Raw genomic sequence first — 26,593 nt, forward strand, 5'->3', positions numbered from 1 at the left:
TTAGTTAGGGTGGCAGGGTCCTCACGCAGGCATGTGCATGGGCACACCCATTAGCAAGCATCCTGTTTTGCAGGAGGGACTGCAGCCTGGGCTTTCTCCTTCTTGGATGCTGCTTCTGTGCCCTTGACCTTGGCTGACAGGTTGGAACCCCCCAGTTTATAGATTTTACTGTTTTAAAGCCCTTTTTGTGAAACACTAACCTCAGCGAAGGGGAAAGAAGGAAGAAGAAAGCAGCTGAGCTCAGCAGCTGCAGTTTGCTGTATTTTTCATCTTGCCTCAGCAGGTTGGGGCTACCAATAATCTGGTCTCATGTGCCCCGGTGATGCTGCGGCTTACAGCTTCGCTCTCCGAAGGGAGCCTGTCCCTGGGAGCCGGGACTGCTCCCCTTCCCTGCCCTGCCACTCTGGTGGCCAGGGCCAGGGCGGGGGTCCACACGGGAGGTGGGAGCACAGAGGGAGCGCTGGTCAGCAGGGGCGGGTCATTAATTTTGGGATGGTTTCTGGAATCAGCTAAATATTTCCTTTTAACCAGTTTCCCTAGCTTCATAGCCTTTGTTAGTTCAGGAAAAATGTCATCTATAATGGATGTTGTCTTGATGAATCACTGCAGAGAAGCACAGTGTTCTCATTAGTCTATATAATGAGAAAGACTCCTGGTGGTCGCTCCGCTGCCCGGATATTTGATAGGGGGAATATTTGTCTGTCCGGTCTGTCTGTTCCAGAAGGCCTGTATAGAGCGGACGAGGGGCCCGAGGGCGTGTTTGCCCAGTGCTCTCTGAGGGCAGACCCCAGCCACACCGGGTCCTCCCCTGCTCCCCCACCAGCCTCCTCTCCCTGCTCTGGCTCCCTGTGCTGGCAGCTGGTCCATCCAGTCAGCTGAAGAAGAGATTTGGGTGTAACAGTCCTGCCTCATTCCCACTCTGTCTTTTATTCCTGAGGAGAAGAAGAATAAACTTGGAGACAGGGAATTCTATTTTCCAAAAGTGCTTTTGCATGTGTGGGTTCACTGGTCCTGTGGCTTCCTTCCCAGCGCTCCTGTGCAGGTGTGGGCGCCAGGTGCTGGCAGGTGTGCGTCTCCTGGGCGGCCAGCATTTTGACCTGAGTGCTCTGCTGTCGCCAACCCCCTCTGCTCTCTGCCTGGTTGAGAATGGGCAGTTTACCCAGCCTTCTCCGCAGGGGCCCGTTGGGTTTCCTCTGTAGGTCCTCGAGGCACTTCTTCATCTTAAGTGTGGTGCTTAAGGATGTGTGTTAATTCTTGCAGGCCCCTGGGGCCTCCTTGAGCGAATGGCTGTTACCAGAGATAGCAAAGATACTTTTCCAAGTTCTCAACAGCCACCAGGCAGATCAGAGGAGGGGAGGAAGACAGATGCACAGAGGGCACTGGGGTGCAGGAGTGGGGGGCCTGAGCTGTCTCGGTGCCAGGTTAATGCAATATTGATGCATTTTGCTGTCTTTCAGCTGGAAGCCTGCTTGTAATTTTCACGGGGAGGTGTTAGGACAGTTCTTAACTCCCTTTCTGCTTAGAGGGAAGTCTTTGTGCCTTCAGATGTACTCCCTACCCATCCATCCATTTGTCCGACTGTTCATCTGTCCATGCATCCACCCAGCCACACATCCAGCCACCCACCTACCCACTCACCTGCCCGTCCATTCTTTCCTCCATCTTTCCCTTTCTCCTTCTACCCAGAAGCTGCTGAGTTCTCTTTCGTGTCAGGCACTACTCTGGGCACCGAAGACTCACCGTGAGCGAAGTGGCTTTTGTTCTGAACAGTGGTGTCTTTCAGTTTCGAGGAGCAGAGATGAAAAATATAAGTTACGATATGGATAGTGGTGCAGGCGCAGTAACTGGAGTGTGTGAGGTGTGTTCTGAGTGGGGGAGGTTTCCGGAAGGGCTGGCGCTGGATGTGGGCTTGGAAGGGTGACCTGGGAGAGGTCGAAGAGGAGTTGGTTAGGGCCAGAAATTCCTGGCAGTCGCTCTGAGTGGTAAGGAGCGTGTGTAGCTGATATTTCTGCAGGGTTTGGGTCGGGGGGTGGGGCGGGGGAGCGTGAGGGTGGGAGCGGTGGCAGAGATCTGCAGGGAGCCAATGGCAGGCCTGGTTTGGGGGGCAGATGAGAGCGCGGAAGCCCAGGGTGTCCTCCTATGGAGGTGTTGGGGGGCTCCTATGGAGGTGTTGGGGGCTGCCGTCACCAGAGCAGCGTGTGGGCAGGGCCCTGGTGCCGGGCGGGGCTCTGCACTGCTCTTGCCAGAGACCACCGGACAGCCATGGTGGATGGGCACGTGTACAGAGGACAAGTAACGCATTTTGTCGTGTATAACGGTCCATTTTTTGCCCTAATTGAGGGAAAAATAAGGATGTGCGTTATACATGGGTGGTACTAATTCCATAACCATACAAATGTCTTTAATTCTTTTATTTATGCTCATGAGTTAAAAGTGTAACTCTAGACAGCAGTAATGGTATCTTATGTAAAATAATACCCTGAAATATGATAATAGGTTTTGTTTCTAAATATACAAAAATAAAAAATAAATAATTGAATGAAAGAATTAAAACGAAAGATTTTTTTTTTCTGAAAACTTGGGCCCAAAATCCCGTGTACGCACACTGTACACGGGAGTGCATTATACAGGGCAAAATACTGTGATGTGCCCTGGGCTGCGGCTTCGCAGTCACATGGCTGGGTGTGATGCGGGGGCTTGGTGGCTGGGACTTTGCCCCTAGTCACTGGGCCTCTCTTGTTGGTCTGCCGATTGGGCCAAGCTTCCACCTCTGATTATCCCCCCCCCTCCCCCCCCCCGCTCCTGCCCATGTGCATGTGACGTTGGAGAAATGCGACTTGATGTAAGAGCGTACCTGAATCTCTAACAAACTGCCATAGAATATTAGGGTTTGGAAGGATTTCGAAGGCTGAGAAGCATTCTTCCCTGGGGGTTGGCAGGAGGGGCGGTGCTGGAAATAACAAAGGCAGAAGGGAACTGGGTCTTGGAGTAGGAGGTCCTGGGAATCAGGACGGGGAGGAGGAGGTCAGAACAGCTAGACGCAAGAGCAGGAAAACGGAGCTAATGAGAGCCCAGGTGTCAGAGTTTCGGGACTAATTACTGGGGTCAGGAAGACCAGGGAGAGGCCGACCACTGGCAGCTCGGACCTTGCCGCCCCTCGGCCACTGCAGGACCACCTGCTGCCCGGACTTGAGGCAGTGGACTGGGAGCTCTTCGCTCCGTAGCAGTAGGGAGGGGGTGGTGGGGAGGGAGAGCGGGAAGAAACCTAACCCCATGCCACCAGCGAGAGCATATCAGCATTCAGAGAAAGTTGAAAGAAATCTTTCAGCAGGCTGGCTACCTAGCTCAAGGCTAACCACACTCTTAACACAAAAACAAGTCAATCCTTCCTGAATAATTAAATAGAGAGCCTTCATAAGTATTGACTTAATGTGACAGCAAGTCTATAGTGACGTGGGGTTTGCTTATGTAAACACGGTCTCTTGTTCGGCTTACTTAGCAGTTCAATGAAATAGAACAGTCCTTCAATTAAAATCAAATGATGCATACATTTAATTCTTTTCTCCTCGTACCAGGTAATAATAGGTTTGGAACGTAGGTGAAGGGATGGGGAGAAATGGAGAAAAGGGTCCCCGCCTGCACGTCTGGGTTTTCAGAGGACTCGTAGGGTACTCAGTGCTGGTGTCCAGAAGAAGGCAGTTGCCTTGGTTGCCACCCCTGCGCCCTGGTGGACGGTCCTGGTGGGGGGACCCAGTGGGCACACCCCGGGGCCTGAGGTTGACTTCTGCCCCATCCAGACCCTCCTGATCCTCTCTCAAAGAAGCCTTGGGTTGGCCACTGTGGTTGGTGTGTCAGGCTCTTAATGGGGCCTGGGTCTGATGGATGGCTCTGGGCAGCTGGGGTCCAGTGGTCAAACGACAGCCCTGCAGGTCATTTTCTGTGGGCATTCTCACGGCCCTTCTCGAGGAGAGGAGCAGTACTGGTGAGCTCTTGGCTGGATGGAAAAGAGGGGGACAAAGGGGAAGGCGGCACCCCACTGATTCCCTTGGATGATGACAGAGGAGAAGAACCTCCCTGGTTCTGTGGCCACAACGAGGGGATGGGGGGCGAATGGTGGGCTGGGAAAGAGATGGCAGGGACAGGGGCAGCATGGTGGCCGGGCAAGCCCCCTGCTCTGGAGCTAAGCCCTGGAGCTGAGTCTCCTGGCTCGGCTGCTGCGATAAGCAGTGAGTTAGTGACCCTCTCCAGGCCTCTGCTTCCTGGTCTGTAAAACAGGGCGGTGACGCCAACCTCAGAGACTGGCTGTCAGAGCGACAATGGTGATGTCGGGAAGCGCTTTGCAAGACTCTGTGTAAGTGCGGGAGGTGCCTGTTCACAGATCAGACATGGCACATCCCTTGTCCTGAAGAGAGAGAGCCTGCGCCTTCTGCACGGAGTTCCACGCTCAGGATGCTTAGCGGTGCCCCTCACCCAGTAACAGAGGCCACGAGCGTTGGCGGCCCCGCCGGGGACCGGGCAGTTGCGTGCATTTGCTCACTGGACAGCTCTCGTTCCGTCCTCGCCACGGCTGTGTGAGCTAAGTGCCGTTGCTGCCTCCATTTTGCAGATGAGCAATGAGGGCCCGAGAGCTTTACTGACCTGCTTAGGATCAGCCAGTGAGTAGCTGAGTGACCATTCGAACCCAGTCAGCATGGTGTGGTATCAGAAATTGGCCCTTACGACCAGGTGTGCTTCTCTGGAGGGCCGGGGCGGGGGTGGAGGGCAGTCCTCATAGAATTCAGGGTCTCATGTGAGTGGAGATCCACCTCTTCTACAGGCAGCAAGCAGCCTGTCCTGAGGTCTTAGTCAAGTCCACGGGTTCAGGTGCAAGGCAGAAGGGCTCAGGCTGCCTTTCCCGATGTGGCGTCAAGCTCTGCCTCCCACCTGCCAGGTCCTAGGAGCTGGCGCTGACCCAGGTGAGGAGCCTGTTCTCTGAGCTGGCCGCTTTTCTCTCACCTCAGTGGACAGAGGGTCTGTTGAATTTGCTGGTGCTTCTGAAACCAGTACCATTTTTTCTAACTGAAGGCTCTCAAACATCAGTGTTCATAATAGGTCCCGTTCAGTTAAACATAAGGAAAAAATTACAGTCTTGAAGCAGCTTTATTAGATGAGAACATAATGGACAGTGTATTGTATTAGCATCTTACGCTCCCCATTGCCCCCGTTTGTAAACTGCACAGTCCCCTGCTTTTATCTCTTAACGCAGTTTCATGTTTGGATTTTCCTGCATCGGCACCGTCTACATCGTTGTCACTTTTAATGGTGATGTAGCTTTCTGTGGCTTATCTGAGCCATCCCTCTCTAGATGAGCTGGGGAAGGAACTCAAGGGTGGGTGCATCTTCCTTCCCGAATTCTGCCATCAGTTTTTTTCCAAGTTGTGCACGGAAGCCCTCTCACACTTCTGGCTCTTCATGTGGTGAGTCAGACCCTCTGTGGGTTTGGGCTTTGGTCTGTCTGTGCCCTTTCCAGTGCCCACCTTTTCTGGTTGCTTTGAACTTGGACAGAGAAGATCATATCCGATCAGAGAGCAAAGCTAAATCGTCGTCATTTTTTTCCTGTTCTAAGTGACAGAGACCCAATTAGCTTAAGAAAAATTAAAAAGTGATTTATTGGTTCCCAGTAAAATATAGAAAGGGCAGGAGAGTATTCCAGCATGGATGGAGAACATTATGCTAAGTGAAATAAGCCAGTCAGAGAAAGACAAATACCGTATGATTTCACTCATATGTAGAATCTAATGAACAAGCTGAATGAACAAGGAGGTTGGGGACAGACTCATAGATGGAGAACAGGATGGCAGCTAGTGGGGGTGGATGGAGCAGGAAGGAAAAAGGACTCTCGGACATGCACAACAGTGTGGTGATTGCTGGGGAGAGGGGGTACAGTGGGACTACATGGTAATGGAAATAATATAATAAAGATTAAGTAAAAATAAATAATAAAAATGGAATTTGTTGGTTCCAAGGGGCAGGAGATCATTCCAAGGACTCGAATACAAACAGGTCCTCTAGATCTTGGTCTCTCTCTCTCATCTTGTTCCTGCTTCTCTCCAGTTTAGCTCCTCATTTTTATTGTTCCCTGGGACGATGGCCCCAGTCTCTCTGGGCTCACACTGATGGTGTCTCATAACTAGAAAGCAGAGAAATATCCCCCTGCCTGCTCTGTTAGCAAGGCCTCCGGGAGGGCCCTGTGGGGCCTGGCTTGTGTTACCTCCTTGTCCCTGGACCAGTCAGTGTGGCCAGGGAAGGAACTGTGTAGTTGGCTCTGCCGGGGTCGGGTGGCCTCCTGCAGCCCGAGTGACGTGCTTGACAGCCTGGCCGGAGCAGGATGAGCCTTGCCAAGCCCCAGGGGAGCAGCGCTTCTGGGCAGAAAGAGGAAGTGCCAGTGCACGCTTTCGGAATGCCTTGGAGGGAGGGAGGCCCTAGATGGGCAGGAGGGGCTGGAGGAGCAGGCTGTCCACGGCGAGCCCCAGAGGTGCCACAGAGCAGCCCTGTGGGCGGGATCCACCTTCCCCTTTCTCACTGTCACGTCACACTGAACCTACTGAATGAGGCCCTGCACCGTTGGAGGGGACCCCAGAACGCCATGCCAGAGGCACACGGGCCCACTGAAACCGTTTTCTCTGCGTTCCCGTAAATGGTCTGTGAAGCCCATTGGGAGCAATTTGCTCTTCTCGGGAGCCCTTTTCTGCCTCCGTGAAACGTCGTTGGTTTGTGTGAGGCAGTGCTGGGGGCTGCCTGCGGGCCTTGTGAACCGTGGTGGCTCATGGCCGCAGAGCCGGAGAAGGGACCCTGTCCTCTACGGCAGGTGCCCATCCCCGTTGTGCTGGCCGCAGGGACGTGAATGTGTGTCCTGCCTCCTGGAGCTGCCCTGCCCGGACTGTGAAATCTGTCTGCTTTATGCGGTTGCTCAGACACTTATCAGAGACCAGTGTTGGGCACATAGTAGGTCCTCTGAAAGCATTAGCTCCCTTTCCTCTTTTTCCAGTACTCCAACCAGTAGAAACCTATTCGTTTCCTAAAAAATGGGAACTTTGGGAAGTTGATAATAACCTCAGACCAAAAAGCTGTGTCCTGGCTAGCACTGAAATGTTTGGGGGTTCTTTGGGAGCAATTCACCCCGATTTTATATGGGGCCAGACAGATCTGAGAAAGTGTATGTATTTGGGAAGGTGTTTATACTCTGGATTAGGGAGTGTCTCCTCAACAGCTGGTGCCCGTACTTCCCCTCGACTGAGGCCGAAATGCAGAACCAAGAGGTGCGTGTCTGAGCGTGGCTGTGTCTGTGTGGGGTGGGGGGTGTGCGCGTGTAAACATGTGCTCTCTTTGCCACCCAGACCACCAGCTGTGGCCTGAGGCATTGCCTCCATGTTGCCTGGAGGGCTGGTGAAAGCACATATCGTTGGGCCCCACCCCAAGGTGTCAGATCTGCAGAGTCTGGGTGGGGGCCTGGGAACTGGGGTTCCTGCCAAGTCCCCAGTTGAAGCTGACGTGTGGGTCCTTGGACCGAACTTTGAGAACTACTGATCTGGAGGAAGCCCACATACCCCCGCCCGGCCTGGATGACTTCTGCATGGGAGGGGCCTGTCTTCACGCAGGCACTCGCCATTGCAAGAGCCCGTGGGCCCTGCCCATGGGGTTGCTGGGTTGAACAAGTAAGAATCCGGGAGACCCAGTCCAATCTGGTTAATATAAGTATGTTTCAAGTACGGCACAGGACGTACTTATTCTAGTAACGAGCTATAGAAATGATCCCTGAAAGTATAGTCTTTATTCTAAAACAGAGTATTAGTGCTTATCTGAAATTCAAATTAAATGCATGTCCTGTATTTAATCTGGCAACTGTTTAATCAGATTGGAGGTCGAGTGTCTGTGTCCGCCCCTCTCCCTGTGATTGGGGAGGCTGCAGCTGCTGCTGAAATGAGCCCAAAGACGGTTTCGGTTTTTGGACAGGTCCACCCGCTGCCCCGAGCTCATCTGGTCATCTTCAGTTGGTCTCGGCAGGATGGACTTGGCTTGTGTTCATGTTGGTTCTCTTGCTGGCTGCTGGCCCACTGTTTTTCTCTTCGCTTCTCTCTCTTGCTCTTCCTCTCTCTCTCTCTCTCTCCCTCATGCTTTCCTCTGTGCCATCTCTATTAGGGAGGCTCTTAAAGGGAGAAATCTCCAATGCGATGGGCCCGACCCAGGAAAGTCTGTCCTGGCAGTGAGGACAGAATCCGGAAGACAGGTGGCCTTAGGGCATTGGCAGGGAAGGGCAGCATCTGGCCCAGAGGCGGCATGAGATCCCCAGCTGGCTCGCCGCACTCTGTGTAAAGGATAACATTGGCCTTGGAGACTGCACCCACCAGGGCTGGTATGGGAGCGGTCCCATGGCTGGTATGTGTTGTGGCTGGAGTCGGGTGTGTCATGGGCTTGACGCAGACAGAAGGCTCCGGCCACCGTGAACATCAGTGTGCCTCAAGGGGCGGAGAGGACCTGCGCCATCAGAGGCCTCCTGGAGACTTGGATGGGGCAGCCTCATTAAACGGCTCTGTTTGTCTCTTTTGCCTGCCAAGGCTGCCGTGACACTGAAAATGGAGGAATGGAGGGACAGAAGGCGGAGTGGCTTCCCTTCCCTTCCCGCTTCCTCTCCGGCCGTCTGCCGGCTTTGGGCCTTCTTCCTCCCTGGCTGGCACTCTGCATAGAGCGCAGGCCTGTTCTCAAGGAAGGAGGCTACAGACTTGGTGGAGCGAGCTGACTCTGCCCTGCTAGTTGCCCTGGGGTCTGGCCAAGGGGGCCTGTGCTCCGCCTCCCGTGTCCTCAGTGTGGTATGGAAAGTGATGCTGGGGTAGGAAGGACATTAGCCCCCTGGGATCCAGCAGGGTGACTCTGGAGCCTGGTAGCAAGGGAGGGGTGAGGGAGCTCTCTCCCTGGTATGTTCACATTGCCTGCCTGGGACCCAGATCTGCCTTGGCAGGGTGAGCAGGTATTTTTTTCTTCTCTCAGACACAGGGACAGCTGTCCTGTTTGTGCTTGCCAGCGGCAGGCACAGTGTAGGACGGGATGTGTGGGTAGAGAGGGAAGATAGGTATGATGGATGCTGCTTCTCTGTGCCCACCCCTCTCGTCCCCTGTAAGGGGGCAGGCAGGGAGGCTCACCCCCTCAGTAACTGGGGACACGGAGGACAGGTCACATCACAGGCAAGGGCTGGACAGAGCATGGCTTCGTGGCAGCCCTCCCCCCTCTGGCAGCAGCTGGATTTCCCCCCTCCTCACTGAGGGTCCCACCTGGGCGGGGCCTCCTCTGCCTCTGCCCCCTGGCTTGCTTCCTTTACAACCTCCTTTTCTCTGATCAAGGCACTGTTCCTCTTTATGGTCCATTGTAGCCTCCTCATTCATTCTTTCGCTCCTCCAGCCTGGGGGGGCCTGGTGATGTTTTGAGAGGCCTCATGGGTGGTGAGGCCAGGCGGGACCCCAGGGTTCCCAGGGGCAGTGACTGTGCAGAAGGGACGTGAGGTCGGTGTACCAGGTGGGAGTGGGGCCATCTGGAGGCTTGCACACCCGCCAGTGGTGTGCTCTGTGGGCAGTGCACTCCTGTAGGACCCTGGCCGGGTGGCCCTCTGCACTCTCCTGTCTCCATTAGCTGGGAATTCCTTCCTGACACTGTGGGGATGTGTGTGCCATTTCCATCCTCAGTCTCTCAGGGGTGCAGCAGGGCTCAGTACACGTCCGGAGAAAGGGACCTACTGCCTGATCCAGACCCAAGGGGCTTTGATGCAGAGATCAGCAGAGCCTGCCCGGGGAACATTGGTGAGACCGAGCAGGGCGGCAGCAATAAGTGTCGTGCAGTGAAGTGCGGGGTTGTCTTGTGCAGGTGCTGTTTGTAGGGGGCATACGGAGGTGGGGAAACCCACGTGGTGGTGGTTCGTGGGGAGGGCTGTGCAGGGCAGGGTGGCAGGCAGGCCTGGGGAGGCAGCAGGGGCGAGTGGGCCCTGCGTGTGGTCAGTCTGCATCGGGATGGCACCCGTGTCTTGGCTGAGAGGTGGTGTTTGGACGCCTCCTCTACGGCAGGAGATGGGAACTTCAGGCTCTGCTGCCCTGCAGCTCCCACACCTCGCAGGAGCTCAGCTCCGGCTCCAGGCTGCCCACCTGCGGTCCCCTTAGTGCTGGGGCCTGACCCCTCCCTCCTTCCAGAGGGAGATGTTTGACCAACGCCAACAGTGTGGCCTTTGAAGGTGGTGCGTGAGTTTCCTGGGGCTGCGGCAACCAAGTGCCACAAACCGGGGGCCCTACAACAGGGATGTGTGCCTTCCCAGCCCCAGAGGCTGGAGGTCTGGCATCGGGCATCCTCAGGAGCATCCGTCCCATGCTTTTCTCTCAGCTTTTGGGGTTGAGGCAGCCCTTGTCGTTCCTCAGCCATGGGTGCATCCCTGCAACTGTGGCCTCCGTCTCCACATGCTGTGACCTGTGTCCCTGCGCCTCTTCTTACAAGCACACCAGTCACTGCACTGAGCCCACCCCACTCTGCTGTTACCTGGCCTTGGTCACACCCGCAAAGAACTTATTTCCAAGGAGGGTCTGGTCACAGGCACCGGGGATAGGCTGACAGCATGTCTTTTTTGGGGCGACCCAGTTCAACCCACAACATGTGCTTAGAGACTGTGTTTGCCTCCGGGTGCCCTGAGCCTGTGGACATCTCCATGCCCCTCGGGTCTGCAAAGGCCTGGGCTGTGGCCGAGGCCGCCCCCTCTCTCCTCCTCCTAGCCCCTGGCCTCAGTCTCCGGGCTACAGAGTGAGACAGACAGGCTCTGGTCTCCCCAGTGAGGAGGAAGGCTGGAGGCTTGGTTGGAAAAGCTGCTTTACTCCATTTGGTGAAGCAGGCGGTGAGGTGCTGGAGGGTGTGTTTATGGGCAGGAGGGAGGGCGGAGGTAACCGCAGATCCCGTTTACTTTTCTGGGAAAGACACAATACGTGTGCAGAGTGGCAGGGTGCTGGCTCCAGAAGGACCTTGAGGGCTTTGGTGCCAGAGCGATGGGCCCTGCCTGCAGGGGCGCCTGCCTGGTGCTGGAGGCCTGGGACACTGCCTTGCCTCCGCTGTTCTGCAGCTGGGGACCGTGGGTGCGTTGCTGAGCTTCTTGGAGGCTCTGCTCCTCCTTGGTAATGGGGACAATCATAACAATGGCTTGCCAGGCGATAAACTCTCACGGAGTTTTTGTGAGGATTTGGTGATACGAGGTGGCTGTGCACACGTGGTCTTGAGACCATGTCGCCAGTGCCAACAGAGGGATGGGTGGTGGCCGGTTACAGCGCCAGGGGAAGGAGAGGCTGATTCTACTTGGTGGGATCTGGGAGCTGGTGGTTTGGGGTAGGGGAGGCTCTGCTCTGGTTCAGTGAAGAAGAGGTAGGCCGGGGGCTCCCTCAGGGTGTCTCACCCTAGGGGACTTGGACTGCCTGGGGCAGGGTGCTGTGGACCTCAGATGCACCAGGACAGAGTTCACGTGCTCCTTCTGCAGGTAGGAAGAGTGGTGTGTGGAAGGATTCGGGCAGGAAAGTGGCACCTGGCTTTCCTGCCTGGGTCCTGGGTGCTTTTGGCAAACCTGTGGTGCTCTGTTCCTCTGGCTGAATGACCCACCCAGCGTAGACCGTGCCTGGACTGGAGTCTGTGCCTAGGAGTCCTGCCTCCTAGGAGCGCCCAGCCTGAGCCCCCACAGCTTGGTGCTCCGTGCCCCTCCTCTCCTTCTCCCTCGCTTCCTCCACCCCAGGAAGCTGGGGGAGGAGCCCTCCGTCGCAGAGGAGGTGGGAAGGCAGCCACGCTAATCTGTCCTCTCCACCGGTCTTCTCTCAATACCAGGTCCCGGCTGGCGGACTTCCACACCAACTGTCGTGCCTCCTACCAGACGCTTACCAGCTGCCCAGCCGACAATTACCAGGCATGTCTGGGCGCCTATACTGGCATGATTGGTAAGCCACCCCTGCATGCCAGGCTCACAGTGGCTGCTGGCTGCCCCCGTCTCAGCGGGCAGGGGCCGAGGCCCAGCGGCAGGCCAGGGGGCGGACAGCGTGAGCTCACCTTTCCCTGTGGCAAGTTGAGACAGAGCTGCCATGGGAAACTGGAGGAGAGGGTGGCTCTTCATCATGGGGGCAGGGCGCAGGGCCCTTACGACCTTCTGGAAAAAGAAGAGCAAGTAACACTCACTGACTGCAAGTCAGGCCCTCTAGGTGCTGCACTGAGCAGTTCACGTGACCGTCTAGTTCTCATAACAGCACTTGCTAGGGAGGTTTTGGGGCGTCCATTCCACAGACAGGGAAACTGAGGTTTAGAGAAGCAGAGTAACTGGCCCAGGCCGGCCCAGCTCGTAAATGTTGGCACTGGGATCCAAGTCCAGGACGCAGCCTCGTCCCACTCACTGCAGAAAACCCTGCTGGTGGCCCAGGAGAAAGCAAGGGCTGTGGTCTGGGAGGCCGGCTGGGCATCTTTTGTCGGCCACCTGGGTCCCTGGGACAGTCACACTCAGAGTCTGGGTTGTGAGTTGGGACCTCTGTGTGTTCGGGGGCAGGGGGCTGGGGGAGGGAGGGAGATACCCCAAGCCTTTTGTCTATGGTGCCTGGGGTCTAGGGACCCAGAGAGAAGGTTTCACTGCTCCCCTCTTCTTTGCCCCTCTTCTCCCGGCCCAGGGTTTGACATGACGCCCAACTATGTGGACTCCAGCCCCACAGGCATCGTGGTGTCCCCCTGGTGCAGCTGTCGTGGCAGCGGGAACTTGGAGGAGGAGTGTGAGAAGTTCCTCAGGGACTTCACCGAGAACACCTGCCTTCGTAAGTCCTGCAGCGCCGCCACCCCCAGGAGCCCCTCCCACCCACGTTTCTCAGAGGCTCCCTGGAGGTGGCCGGAGCCGGTCTCGTCTTCTTCCCCTGGGACCGCCAGGAGCTGGGTGTGGCCGGTGGAGACCGCGGTTTGGGCACCCGGAAAGCCACACCAGAGCTGTTGGTGGGCCAGCCTCTGTTTTCCACAAGAGGCACCTGTGTCAGGGCAAGGTTGACGGTTTCTGGTCTGTCAGCAGACAGTTGCAGACAGGCTCCTCTGGGGACAGCCCTGTGGTGAGGATCTTGCTGTCTGTCACTTCTCCCTTTAAGGATCATTTTTAAGGGCCCCAATGGAATCAGTGACTTTTTCTCCAAGTCACCAAACTCCTAATCCAAAGGGTAGAGAGCAGGGTGGCCGTACGTAGGCTCTGTCTGCCTCTATCTCTTCAGACAGACTCTTTGCTGTGCACACCCACTTCCCTTCCCGCCATTCTCCCCTGTGCCCACCTGCCCGTGCTCTTTTCTGTGTGGCACTGGGCATTCAGAGACACAAGTCACCAAGCCTATCATCAACAGCTTGCAGCCCGACCCAGGTCCTGGCGGTCACAGTCCGGGGTAAGGGCGCTCACAGGAGCCAGGTTGGGATGCCCAGCTCAGTCCGCAGCAGGGAGCCCCTGCAGGCTTCTCAGAGGCTGACCGTTGGGGGATGGTGGCATTGGTCAGCTGAAGAGGCAGGAGGGCAGAGGGAGCTGCGAGAACCGCAGACCTCAGAGCCTGCTACAGAGCACAGGGCCGCCAGCAGTTGTCTGGGCAGGAGGAGAGTCCTCCCCCGAAGGGGGACCTGGGCGCTGGGTGCAGATCTGCATTTCCGGTGGCTCGCTGTCCGGTCTGGTGTGGAGGGGTGGGGTGGGGGTGGTTCTGACCGGTGGGTGTGACTCGGAGTAGTGGCTGTCACGGGAGAGGACAGTGGCTGCTGTGAGCTGGAGCAGTGTGAGGGGTGGAGGGGAGAGGTGGATGGGTATTCAGGAGGTGGGCTCACAGGACAGCAGATGGGTGCTAGGGAGGTGCGCTGGGGCACCCGGGAGGGCAGAGGAGACCTCCACAGCTGGAAACCCAGGAAAGATGGTGTGGAAAGCGATGGAGCGGTGCCCGCTCAGGCGGGGACGTGATGAGTTTGAGGACATGGAGGCGGACATTTCCTCAGTCCTTTGGTTACAGGGCCGTGTCTTGGGGACCGAGTTTTGTCCAGGAAGCTCCACTGATGTAGTCCTCAGTGAGTTAGTGCCACTAACAGGTGGGAGCCGGGGAGGCCACCAGGGATGAGGGCTGCATCTGGGGCCTGTGGGATGCCAGCAGCGGGGACCCAGAGGCAGCCGAGTGGCGAAGGGGCCAGGAGAACCTGCACCTGGGGACTGAGGGTGGGGAACTTCTGAAGGGTGGGTGTGGTCTGCAGCCCTGGATACCACCGAGGAGGGGTGCGGGCTGCCCTGGGCGTGGCCTGTTCCTCTCTCCGGGCTTCCCACACTCCCAGCACCCCCCCTCTCTTCATCACCTGCATTTCCTTCTGTTCCCATCTCATGTCTTTTTCAGCCTCCCTCTTGCCACTTCCTGTACATGTGAGGCCCTGTGTCTGAACGAGAGCCTCGGGCACAGTTAGGTCTGCACAGCTACAGTCTGTCCTGGCAGGGCGCACAGGGCTGAGATAGGGAGGGCAGAAGTGGCGGAGGTGGCCCCTGATTTCTCTGTATCAGCCTGCTCTTGCCCCCTGCAGGGAACGCCATCCAGGCCTTTGGCAACGGCACAGATGTGAACCTGTCCCCTAAAAATCCCTCGTTCTCAGCCACGCAGTCCCCGAGGGTGGAGAAAACGCCTTCTTTGCCTGATGATCTCAGCGATAGCACCGGCCTGGGGACCAGCGTCATCACCACCTGCACACCTGTCCAGGTGAGGGGGCGTGGCTTCGCAGCTGGGAAATGAGCCAGGGCAGGCCGAGGGCCCAGAGAAGCACATGATGTCAGAGGTGGGTGTGGGAAGTTAGCAAGTGGGGGTGTACGGGATCCTCCCTTTGGTCAGGGGCCCACGAGGCCGGGAGCAGCTGGTGGGGACTAGTTTCCCACGTATTCATTCTGGGGCCTTCACCTTGCAAGTGCCCAGCTCCTGCTCTGGGATGGGCTTATACTAGGTGTCATGGGGTGCAGGTGGAATGGAATGGTCGCCGTGCATCAGCCACCTGCTGCTTCCCAGGTGTGTGCCTGTGGACTCTACCTGCTTCATTGGATTCTCTCACAGTGAGGTGCCAGCGTTCCTATTTTACACACGGGACCTGACCAGAAGGCCCAGGCAGCCCGCCCCAGGTGTCCCAGCTAGCTAGAGGCGGCAGCAGAGCCCGCCTGCATCTGACTCCGGGACCCACGGTGACCGTTCTGTGTTCCTCCACCCGATGTGCATTGCGCAGTCAGCGTGAGACGCTGGGGAGACGCTGGTGAACGAGTGTGCCACAGCCCGGGTTCTGTGGTCCTTGTGGTGTTGTCTGAGGTCGGACAGTTGCATAAGTGAGAGGCAGGGAGTGCGGCCAGTGCCACGGCGGGACACGGCGGCACTGTGGAGGCACGTCACAGGGCTCCCCACCCAGGCTCTCCCTTTGCCCTCCAGCCTCATGCAGGAGCTGCAGTGCATTCTTGGCTTAGGAGGCTGGTTCTGGTCTGAACAGTGGCACACTCAGTGACACACTCACGTACACACGTACCCACTCTCACACACACACCTGGAACAAAGAGTTTGAAATGGGACCGAATGCAGACTTTTGGGGGGACTGGGGAGGGAGGGACAGGGTGGTGGTGGGCGGTGTGGCACCCGGGAGGTTCCAGGCAGGAGTCAGGACCGGCCCGTCTCAGAAGGTGGTGGGGGCGGGTTTGGGAGCACGGCCTGGGCACGGGTGTGCGATGCGAGGGGTACAAGGCCTGGCAGTGTGTCGGGCAGTGAAGACACCACCTGACCTGGGCCCGTAGGACCCAGCGTGGGTGCGTGTTCGCTGCCGAGGTGCAGTCACGCGGGGGAATGAGGCCTGGAGACCTGGCTCACAGCCTGCGGCTAGTTGACGGTATTCCACTGTGTGCTTGAAATTTGCTGAGAGCAGACGCTGGGCCTTCGCCGTTTCACCTCACACACACACACACACACACACACACACACACACACACACACAGACACACTCACAGAACAGTGAAGGTCAGGGGTATCGCATGTGCTATTTCTCAGCGAGCACATGTATCCATCTGGTCATTAGGATGTAAGACTAACATACACAGGGGTGGGCAAAAGCAGGTTTGCAGCTGTGAGTCTGTGAAACAGTTTATTCTCGAGTCATTTATTAAGTATAATTTTTTCCAAATGGACACCTGTAAGTCTACCTTTGCCCCACCCTGTATGCAACTTCTGATGGTCCGTTATAACTGCAGTCAAATTGGAAAGAGAAACCCGTTCAGGGTGAGCAGAGGCGGGCCTGGCGGAGGCCTTCCGGTCCCTGGGCACCCGCTGCACCCCGAGGCTAAGGCTGGTGCTGTGCTGGTGGTGAAGCCCGCCCCTTCCTGCCCCACTGGGTTCCACCTGTGCTCACGTCAGACTCAGCAGGTGCTCCTCCTGTCCCCCACCCCCGTCAGGTCACCCCTCCTGATTTGGGCGGAGGCGGCTGCGTCACCCTTGGGCAGGTCCTAATTACACCGAGCATGCTTGAGTGGTGGCCGGCGGGCCTGCCGCACAGACAGCCACCAGCTCAATTTCACGCTAGAGCGGCAGGCAGCTCGGGCAGGCAGCTCGGCCGGTCGGGGCTGTGCCACCTGTTGGGAGACCTTGCTCTTGCGTGGCCCACCTGTCCCTCCGACCCCATCAGCCTCCCCGAGTCGCCCTTCCACCCCCACCCTGTCGGGGCGGGCTCACCCCTGGAGATGCTGACTCAGCAGGCGGCTCTCGCTGGACCCACTGAGGGTGTGCAAAGGTCAAAGCCGCGGCCTCCTGCCTCCTGCAGCCCCTTTAGTGCCTGAGGACTCTGACTCCCTTCCCCCCATTTTACCTTAGAAGTCTGCAGAATCGTTTCCTGGCTCCAACTCAGCTTGGCCTGATTTTCTGCAGCCCCCGCTTCTGGGGGCTTGTCTGACCCATGGTTGGGTCCCAGTGGAGTTCATGCCCGGTCTGTATATGTGCTGATGGACGTGATGGGCCTGGTGGGCTGAGGGACATGATGGTTGGTGTCATGAGTCCCAGGAGCTGGGCTGGAGAGGCGGCCCGCAGGGGGCCCTAAGGCCTGGCCCCCGAGACCCTCCACTTGGGGTCTGTTGGTCCTGTGCCTCTGGGCAGGACAGCTGGGGGCAGCCGACCCAGGCAGAGAGGGAGAGATGCAGACCCTCAGAGGTTTCAGTGACAGTCTTTTATTTTTTTAAGTTCTTGTCCGAGGATAGATGAGTATTTATTGATTTTAGAGAGAGGAACGTGATGTGAGAGAGGAACACTGGCTGTTTGCCTCCCACACAGGTCCCGACCGAGGCTCAAACCCACGACCTCGGTACGTGCCCTGACCTAGCTTCACACCCGCAACCTTTTGGTGCACAGGACGACACTCCAACCACCTGAGCCACCTGGCCAGTGCCTCAGTGACAGTCTTTTTAAGAGCACCTCCCTCCGCATGCCAGGTGTGGGGGTGCAGGTGAGGGGTGCCCTCACCTTGGCCGGAGGCCGTGTGGGTGGCTCATCTCCTCTGCAGCCCACACCTTTCCCTCAGCCTCCTGGTTTGGAAGGACTCCCTGGTGGCCGCTGTGGGGTCCCCAGCAGGACAGCAACCATGGCTACAAAGGTGTCCTCAAGGGAAGGCAGAGACAGGAAGCTGAGGTCAGGGTGGCAGGGAGTAGGGGAGGCCGTGCCCCTCCCCCGAGATACCTCCATCCTCCTCCCCACCCACAGACCTGGGCCCTCGGAGAAGCCTTAGGGGCCCTTCAGTGACCCGGAGTTGGCAGCCGGCTGGGGAACCTCATGAGTGAGTGGGTGTCAGGACCAGATGGCAATCAGACCTCCTTCTTAAACCCCAAAGGACGGGAGCCCAGTGAGGACTGTAACTTGTCCCCAGCCCGGAGCTCCGAGCTCCGGGGCAGTTTCCTCCTGGCTGCACTGTGCTGCCTGCCTCCCCGCTACTCCCCGCTCCTGTTTCCCCACTTCCCCCTGCCCCCCCACTCCTCCATTCCTGCCCCCTGCTCCCTCCCCCTTGCTCCCCCTCCCCTCCCCTCCCCCTGCTCCCCTAGGAACTCTGGGGCAGAGGGGCTTTGCTCTGGGACTGGAAGAACTCTGATCCTCACGAGGGGCTGCTGAGCAGACCACGTGGTGTCCATAGAGGGGCCGGGAGCGGGGGGCCCGAGTGGCCCTGTCGTGGGGCATCCTGGTGCTGTCTCCAGTCCTGCCGTGCTTTGCTTCCACTCCCAGCTGTGCCCTGACTGGGCAGCCCTGCCCAAACGGGACTCCATGGCCTTTCTCCCCTCCGTACACACACACACAGTGCGAATTTCCCTGACGGCAGGGACTCTGTAGGGGACGGCCAGTCTTGTACCCTCATCCGAGGCCCTTGGTTTCCAAAGCCCAGCTGGGCCATCCCGTGGTGCAGGCCCACAGTCCGGCCAAGTCCCTCTATGCACTGGTCAGTCCCTCTGAGCAGAGCGCTCTCCTTCTCTTCTGCCCGTGTTTACCTGGGTGTCACCTCATGGGGTGGTTTCCCCGATCTGCCCAGGGACAGCTGCCTTCTGCTTACTCCTGCTCCCACTTTGCCTCATTGGGGCCGTCACTGTGCGTTTTGCTTAATGCTCCCAGGCGAGCGTCCCTGGAGGACTGGCTGCATCTCACCTGCTATGTGGCCCTGGGTGACCGAGTGTGCAGTGCTCAGCAGGGAGCAGCGTTCCACACAGGGAGGGAAGGAACCCAGAGTCCCCAGTCCCTCTGCTCTGCTGGAACTCCCCACTGTCCAGTCTAGAAAACGGTCTGTGTATGGCTCACGGGCAGCTCCCGATTCCACTTTCCTCCCTCTCATGACGCCCCCTGTGTGTCGTGAGTGTACGGGATGAAATCTTCTGATGAGAACGCAGGAAGATCAGGCAGAAAGCCCCTGAGTCATCTGATGGCCCTGGCCCAGGGCGGTGCGCTGTGGGTGGGAGAAGACTGGCGTGGGTTAGCGCCTCCCCGGCTCCGGTCTGTTCCCAAGTAGCCTTGGCATTCTTCGTGTGTTGCTCTGGGCCAGTCTCACCTGCCCTGTGCTAAGGGGCCCCAGAGACCCCATCTCCTTTGCTTTTCGTGTCTCCCTCCAGCAGCCAGTTTCTGTTCTTCCCCTCTACACTGCCCACGCGTGGGAGGGAATGAAAAACGTGTTTGGAGGGGTTGCCACCGCCCCTGCCACCACACACCTGCATGGGCTGCGCAGCCAGCAGCCGCCCACCCCCATTTTCTCCTCACTCCAGCTATTTCCCGACGGGACTCTTACCTAGTGCTCGGGCCCGCGGATGTCAGTGTGGGGTCTCCGTCCTGTGTTCGTGTGTCTGTTAGGCACACATTTCTGATTTGCGTATATGGCTTGTTCCAAAGCTTTGAGAGACTCGTGTGCACTCCTCGCTTTCTTCCCTCCTTCCAGCTCCCCCTCATAGCCACTCATTTATTCCTCCACCTGTTCATTCATTCATTTATTCAGCACAACTTCCTTCTGCGAGCCACTGGATCCCAGGCACTGAGGCTGACAAGCCGACTAGGCCAGTACCTTCGTCCTGTACCGGTGGGATGGACACGCTCAGATAACCGTGGGGAGGAAGTGATTGGCACACAAAAAAGACGGCCCCGTGCTGTGGGATCCAGCACAGGGAGGGCTGGTCTGGGCTGGCAGTGGAAGCAAAGGTGCCCCCACTGCTAGGCCTGGGGATGTGGGAGCAGACTGGAGGGGGAGGGCACCCCAGGCAGAGGGGCACGTGGAGCGGAGGCGGGGAGTCAGGGAGGCGCGGACGGAGTCGGGGGTGTGCCGGCCAACTCCGGTCGGCTGCCCTTTCAGATAAACTACGTTTTATTAGAACAACACCACACTGTTGTCCACACACTGTCCATGCATATATGGCAGATGGGCGTCGAGTGCCTCCCTCTGGGGAGCGATGTTCGCTGCTCTGGGTCTGGGGACACAGCTGGTGGGTCTGGGCCAGAGCACGGGGTGCTGACCTGGAGGGAGGGGTGGGGCGAAGCCTGCTGAGCAGGTTGAGGTGAGGAGTGTTGAGGGGCCACGGGAGACTTCTGAACAGGGAGTATCTCGACTAGATGGAGAACTGTGATTTAGGAAGACACCTGACAGCTGGTGGAGACTGGTTGGCAGGGGAGAGAGACTGGGGGGCTGTTTGAGATCTAGGCGATTGTCAGGTGAGAAAAGGAGTTGAACTAGGGGAGCGGGAGGGAGGAGCTGCGAGCTATTGGGGGTGGGTGCGTACAGCAAGGAGGTGACCAAGGGCACTGAGATTTGGAGATGGGGCCTGGGCTCCAGCAGCAGGGACACAGAACAGAGCCACAGTGCCTGGGCTCCAGCAGCACTTTTCCCATGGACACACCGACCTTGTACTTGGTCCCTGCACCTGGGCCAGACCAGCGAGGCTCTGGGATTGCCAGACCGGGCCGGGGAGTGCAGACTGAGGTGGGCAAGGAAGCGGAGGAAGACGATGATTTCCTTCCAACTTAAACCTTGCCTTTGCCACCATGCTCCCTCTGAGTCTGTGTCCCTTCCCCTGTTCAGGTCCTCCAGCGCCACCTGCACGGCCAGCTCTTTCGTGCTTCCTCAGCGTCCCACATTGTGGGTTACCTCCAGGGCCGGGCCTGCCTCTTCTGGCCCAGCAGCCCAGGCGTGTGTCCTGTGGTCACTGCAGAGGCATAGACCTTGAGCTTGCCTCTGGGGGAGGAGAGGCTCAGAGTAGGGTTGGGGCAGGGCTGGGACAGCCGGCCTCTGATGCTCTAGCCTTGTTCCACTGGAGTCCAAGCCGAGAGATGGGTGTCAGGGGCAGCCCGGGGTCGGGTGGGACCCTGCAGAGGACAGCCTGCAGCCTGGGTGGGGCGGGGCAGGGGGTGGCTCAAGGGAAGGATGCAGCCTATTTTGTCCCTCCTGTTCATTGAACTGGGGTGTGGGTGCTCATTTCTCTCACTGGGGTGTGAGCAGGGCTGTGGCCATTCATCTTTGGAACCCCTGGTGGGAGGGAGCACTGGGGGAGAGTTCATGGTCAGGAGGAAGGCCAGGAATTGGAACCTCCTGTGGCCTTCTTTCTCTTTGCGCCCCACCCCTCCCATGTGTCACTTCCAGGAAAGGGCATCGATGGCCACCACACCATTCTGTGTGCCCAGGAGTGGGTGAGGGGTCTTGGGTTTGCCTCGGGAGAGGTTACGGCAGCCTGGACTGTCTGCTGCCTGTTTTCTGGAAGCCAGGTGGTGCTCACCTGGGGCAGACTCTTCCCGTCTTTGCTCCCTGAGCTGTTGGGGTGGAGAAGAGGGCAGGAGGCCCGGGGCTCACCTTCTTGCCCTCTTCCTTGGCCCTCCCTGCTCTCCTCACAGGCCCCGCCTTAGGGGGCCAAGCTAAGCCCGCTCGGCGTCACTCCCTGTAGAATTAAGGAGGCCTTACATTTGTGCAGAGTTGTGCTGTGCCCCGTGAACTCTCGTGCATCGTCACGAGAAGGATGTGTGGGTCAGTGAAGTACATTTGTCTGTCCCTATTTTATAGATGAGGAAACTGAGGATCCAGTACCTGGAGGGGCTTGTCTTGGGCTGTTGGCTGAAATAGACGGGGGCCCAGGGCTCTGGCCTCTCAGGCCTTCCTTCCTTCCTGGGGTCAAGGGGCGATCCTGTGGGGGGGTGGGGTTAGTGGTCACCAAGAGTTAGACCCTTCCATCTACGAGAACAGGCTGGAGGGGTCTGAGGACAACATCTGTGCACCGGACCTCACCGTGCTCGAGGGAAGAACTTTAGGACAGCCCAGACGCTTCCGTGGCACTGCTTTCAGCTCGGCAGTGTGTGGCCCTCAGCTCTGGGCCTGCAGGACGCGGTGTCGAGGTGTCGCTGGTGCGTGAGACTTCCTGCGAGTGCTTTGGAAAGTGCATCTATGATGGGGCACTGACAGGATGCGTGGGGGGCTCCTGTGCCCGATCTTCATGGAGGCCAGCGCTTTCCCCTCCCCAAGTCCCTGTGGCCCTGGTTGGAGACCCCAGTGGCCCTGGGCTCCCTTGGGGCTGGCCCAGGGTGGTGTGTGTGCTTTCTCGTTGTAATGTGGGTCAGAGGAGAGGGCGAGGGGGTCCTCCTCCAGTCCTCCTCCTGCTCCTGTGTTCCCTGCTCCCTCCCCTCTTCTTCCCTCTCTACTCCCTCCTCTGCCTCTTCCCATCAGCCTTTGTCCCTCCTCCATCCCCCTCGCTTCCTCTTCCCTCCCCTGTGCTCCGGTCTCTATGGAAGCTGCTTTTCCCTTTTCTCCCTCCCACGAGGAGCCTGTCAAGTTCTACTGGCTCTGACTTTCATGACCCAGCCACAGGCCAGGCTGTGCCAGTGTCCACACCAGGTGTCCTGTCCCAGCCTGGCCCAGCCCTCAGCCCTCAGCCCCAGGCTCTTGTGGGCTGCTCTGGGGGGCTGACCTGGGTGCTGCCCTTCAGAGTCTGCAGCGTCGGGGACCCTGAGCCCCTAATGGCTGGCGATGCGTCATGGAAGGTGTGGCCGGGCCATCTGATGGAGCTGTTTTCTCAGACCTATTTATTTTATATGGTAGACTATTTATTAAAACAATTCTGTGCATGACTTACATATATTAAACAAAGTGGAGCTTCATCAGTGAGCTGGGGTCGAGGACCTTGGTCTGGCTGGCTAACCACACACAGTCTCAGGATTTAGGGAGTGCGGTGGGGAGGGCCTGCAGGAGGGAGACTCACCTGCTACCCTGGGACCAGGAGGGCAGGAAAGGAGGCCAGGAAAAATAGATGCTGGACTGGGTGGCCCAGAGCCGGACAGGCTGAGGGACGGCACAGGTGGGGGCTGGCAGGGCTGGGAGCTGCCCAGGGAAGTGACCCAGTAAAGGTGAAGGTTGGAGGCAGTCGGACCGACGATGGTGGCAGCACAGTCTCTGGGGTGGGTGCACACGTCCTTCTGGCAGCTGCCTCCCACAGTCCTGGCTGGGGCTGCCCTTGGTCCTGGGCAGTAGAGTCCAGCCCATGGGGCCAGAGGCCTGGGAGCACGTGCCCTTTTCCAGGGTACAGGTTGGTGCTTGGCTGGGCTGGGTCTTGGCACCTGGGGTCACTGGTGATATGGTCTTGGGCAGGATCCTCTGGGTCTGGTTCCTAGTTGCAGTGGGGACTCCTCATCACTGAGGTCACATTGCCATCTGCAATGACCCTGCCCTTGGCTGGACCTCCAAGTGACAGCTGGGGCTTTGTTTAGCTGACCAGATGCCCTGGGTGGTAGATCGCCTGTGATGTCCCAGGGATTACTGATACGTATGGCCAAGAGCAGTGATGGAAATGTAATTTCATGGGCTTCCTGGTTGCTTCTGGTGGCTGGAGAGTCCCCACAGTTGCCTTAAGAACCAAGCCGTTTGAAGCCAGGATAGAAACCCCAGCTGGTTCCCGTGGATTCCTGCTGTGATGATGGTAACAGAGGCCTGTCCTTTACACGCACCCTCTGGTCCTGCATCCAGGCGCTCATGCCTGGGATGTGGAACCCCGAATCATCGCCATGCCAGTTTCCCCTTCTCATTCTTCACCCTGACCACAGACCTCCAGGTGCCACACCTGTTTAGGTGGAAAGGCCTAATGTGCTCTGGTGGCAGACATCACCAGTCAATCAACTCTCCTCCCCATGAACCCAGATGGACTCTTGGTCTTTCTGGAGCTGGCGCTCAGATGCCAATTCTGACCCATGGCAGGCAGGCATGCATTCATTCACTCATTCATTCATTCTTCCATGTATTTAGTACGATGTTTACTCAGCTGCTGTTACGGGCCAGACACTGGTCAGTGTGAGGAGAGCAAGGCCCGGTCTCTGCCTCACTGAGAGGAGCTCTGGGTGTGGGAGACAGACCTGCGAGCGGCTGATCACTGTAATCACCTGTAGGATGGAGAGCAGTTAGAGTTCTCTCCTTCAGGAGAGCGGAGGAGGCAGGACCTAGTGGCCAAGGATGCCAGGGCAAGGCCTGTGGGAGGGGCCAGTGCTTTGTACATGTGCCCTGGGCCTCATGAGCCCACAGAGGCTGTCAGGGCCCTGGACTGTGGGGCCCCATCTGAGTGATGGGGCAGAGCTCGACCGGAGACCCAGCCCGCCCTTACTAGTGCCTTCTTCCCCACAGGAGCAGGGGCTGAAGGCCAATGGCTCCAAAGAGCTGAGCATGTGCTTCACAGAGGTGAGTGGGGGCAGAGTGCAGTGTTTGCAGGGGACTGGCCACAGGAGGCTCTTTCCCGTGAGCCTCAGACTCAGAGCCCTCAGACCCCATTGCGGGCCGGGCCAGCTGAGCTCCTGGTTCACCTGCACCTCAGTGGGCATGCGCTCAGCTGCCGGGGGTGGGGGCTGGTGCAGAGGCTGTGGCCAGGGTCCTTGGCTCTCTCTTTGGGAGAGGCACGAGTGGCTGCTCTGAGCAGGGGCTCTCCCGAGCCTTCCCGACTCCTTACAACAGACATCTACAGTCTGTCTGTAACTTAGATGAGGAAAAAGGCTGTGTAAGACTCAGCAGGAGGGGGAGAGCGCATTCAAAACCAGGCAGGGGACGCTTCACGGAGGAGGAGCGATTTGACCCCACTCAGGAGCAGGAAGAACAGCAGGAAGGTCCTCGTGGGCCCTGGGAGCTGCTTCTCCCAGAGATCTTTATACCACGCCCTCTCCCCTGGCCTGCATCTGCGGGCCTTCTTCCTCACTGGGCAGTGTCACCCAGGTTCTTCTGGGGATGGTGGCCCTGCCTTCCCCAGCTTGGGGGCTCAGCCCAGCTCCCTGAAGCCTGGCTCCAACTCCAGGTCCCCTGGGAGGGCTGGGAGGGCCAGGGCACGGGGAGGCCTTTCCTTTGTGGGCTCCCAGCCCTGCTGACTCGCTTGGTTGGTTTGTCTTTCATGGTCTCTTTGCTTCTGTCTCCCCTTCTGCCGTGGCCTCAGCTCACCACCAACATCATCCCAGGGAGTAACAAGGTGATCAGACCCAACTCAGGCCCCTGCAGAGCCAGACCATCGGCCGCCTTGACCGCTGCCTCCTTCCTGCTGTTGAAGCTGGCCTTGTAGGCTCTGGGCTCTGCGTCTGGAGATTTCCGAAAGCTTTGCGGACAAGAGCACCCGCCTGATGAACTGGAAACAGACACATGCACACACACACACACACACACACACACACATACACACGCGCACACACACATGCACACCTTGCAAAAAATTTTTCCCACCTTGTCTCTAAATCTGTCTACTCCTAGGTTTCCTCTCTGGAGAAGTTTTTCTAAACCAGACAGACAGCAGGCGGGCAGCCTGAGAGCCGCCCGGAGGTGCCCTGGCAGGGGCAGCCCAGCACCGGGGAGGGCACGAGGGTATAGTCGTGCCCTGTACTTTCTCCTGGCCTTCTCTTCTCTGGACCCTGTTGCTGGAAGAAGCCAAGATGGGACCCGGCAGCCCGAGGGACTTGTGGCCATCCATGCCTGATGTGGCCGGGGCAGGGCTGTGGCCGCTGCTCTTCTCAAGTTGCCCACTCTGGGGACTTGCCGGGGCTGGCGGGGGGGCGTCAGGTGGCAGAGCATTGAGGCTGGTCCCTGGGGTCCAGCCGGGCTTTTGTAGCAGCTCCACTTGACTTCAAGGGTGGCGTTTATTTTGTCCCCCAGCCCCCTGTGGGCTGGGTGGGTCTGCTTCTGACTCGTGGAGGGCTGTGACAAGGAGGCCCCCCTCCCCCAACTGTAGCATCGGGGGCTGGGCCACTCAGCCCACCTGGGAGAACCCCTGGGGAGGGGGGAGCAAGACCTGGGCACCATCTCAAGGCTGCCGCCTCCTTCTTGGTGGCAGGAAGTTTGAAATCAAAGAGAAACGATTCTTTTGGTGGGTCTTTCTCTCTGGGGAGAGGGGCTGCTGAGAGGGGCAGAGAAGACACGGGGGCACCCCCTGCCCTGCACTCTGGGCCCTGCAGCTCTCTCCTCCCTCCCTCCTTGTCTTTCCTCATTTCTGAGACGTACGCCAACTGTATGTACATGACGTTTTTCCCTTCTCAACATATATGTATATACACATCATATACATATACTGTGTGGTTTTCCCTTTTTTCCTTTTTTTAAGAAACAAACCTATCAAAATAATACCCCAACAGATGAGCGAAATGTATTATTGTAAAGTTTATTTTTTTTATAACATTGTCTATGATGGGATCAAAGGAGGTGGACTCCCCGTGTTCCTGCCGCCAGCTGCTGGGCCGGGGAGGGGCTCCTGATCGTGCTCACGCCGGCCCAGGCCCCAATAAACGTCCTAGGAAGCAGCCTGTCTCTTGCCTCGCTCCAGTGTGCCTTGCTCTGCTTGGTTCCTGGCCCCGTGCTGCACCCGGCTGCCTCCCTGGGGCTCCCGGTGGGCGGTCCGTCCTGGGCTCAGTGTGGGTGCCGAGGCTCCGTTAGGAGATGGGGACACACTCGGTGGGTCTGAGGGTGCCGAGCCTGCTGGGCCACACACCTGGCTGTCCCACCTCCTCTTCTGGCCAGTGCCCTGCAGGGGTGGGCCCCAGTCTGGAAGGGAACGAGGGTGGCTGTGAGGATG

At 58.1% G+C, this 26,593-nt stretch overlaps 1 protein-coding gene across 4 annotated transcripts in view; it reads left to right on the forward strand.

Annotated features, from left to right (window-relative positions):
* The window catches only part of GFRA2 (GDNF family receptor alpha 2), an 80,641-nt gene extending 54,320 nt beyond the window's left edge, over nucleotides 1-26,321 (forward strand). For all 4 annotated transcript variants that reach the window (XM_037152715.2, XM_037152713.2, XM_037152712.2 and 1 more), the window contains exons 6-10: nucleotides 11,869-11,978; nucleotides 12,693-12,833; nucleotides 14,593-14,765; nucleotides 24,181-24,234; nucleotides 24,974-26,321. In XM_037152715.2, the coding sequence (XP_037008610.2) occupies nucleotides 11,869-11,978; nucleotides 12,693-12,833; nucleotides 14,593-14,765; nucleotides 24,181-24,234; nucleotides 24,974-25,096 (601 nt within the window). In that variant the 3' untranslated portion in view covers nucleotides 25,097-26,321. The remainder of the gene's footprint in view (nucleotides 1-11,868; nucleotides 11,979-12,692; nucleotides 12,834-14,592; nucleotides 14,766-24,180; nucleotides 24,235-24,973) is intronic.
* The last annotated feature ends 272 nt before the right edge of the window (nucleotides 26,322-26,593 follow it).

Source organism: Artibeus jamaicensis, unplaced genomic scaffold (assembly GCF_021234435.1).
Source record: "Artibeus jamaicensis isolate MK-2021 breed Jamaican fruit bat unplaced genomic scaffold, CSHL_Jam_final contig_477, whole genome shotgun sequence".
NCBI lineage: Eukaryota > Metazoa > Chordata > Mammalia > Chiroptera > Phyllostomidae > Artibeus > Artibeus jamaicensis.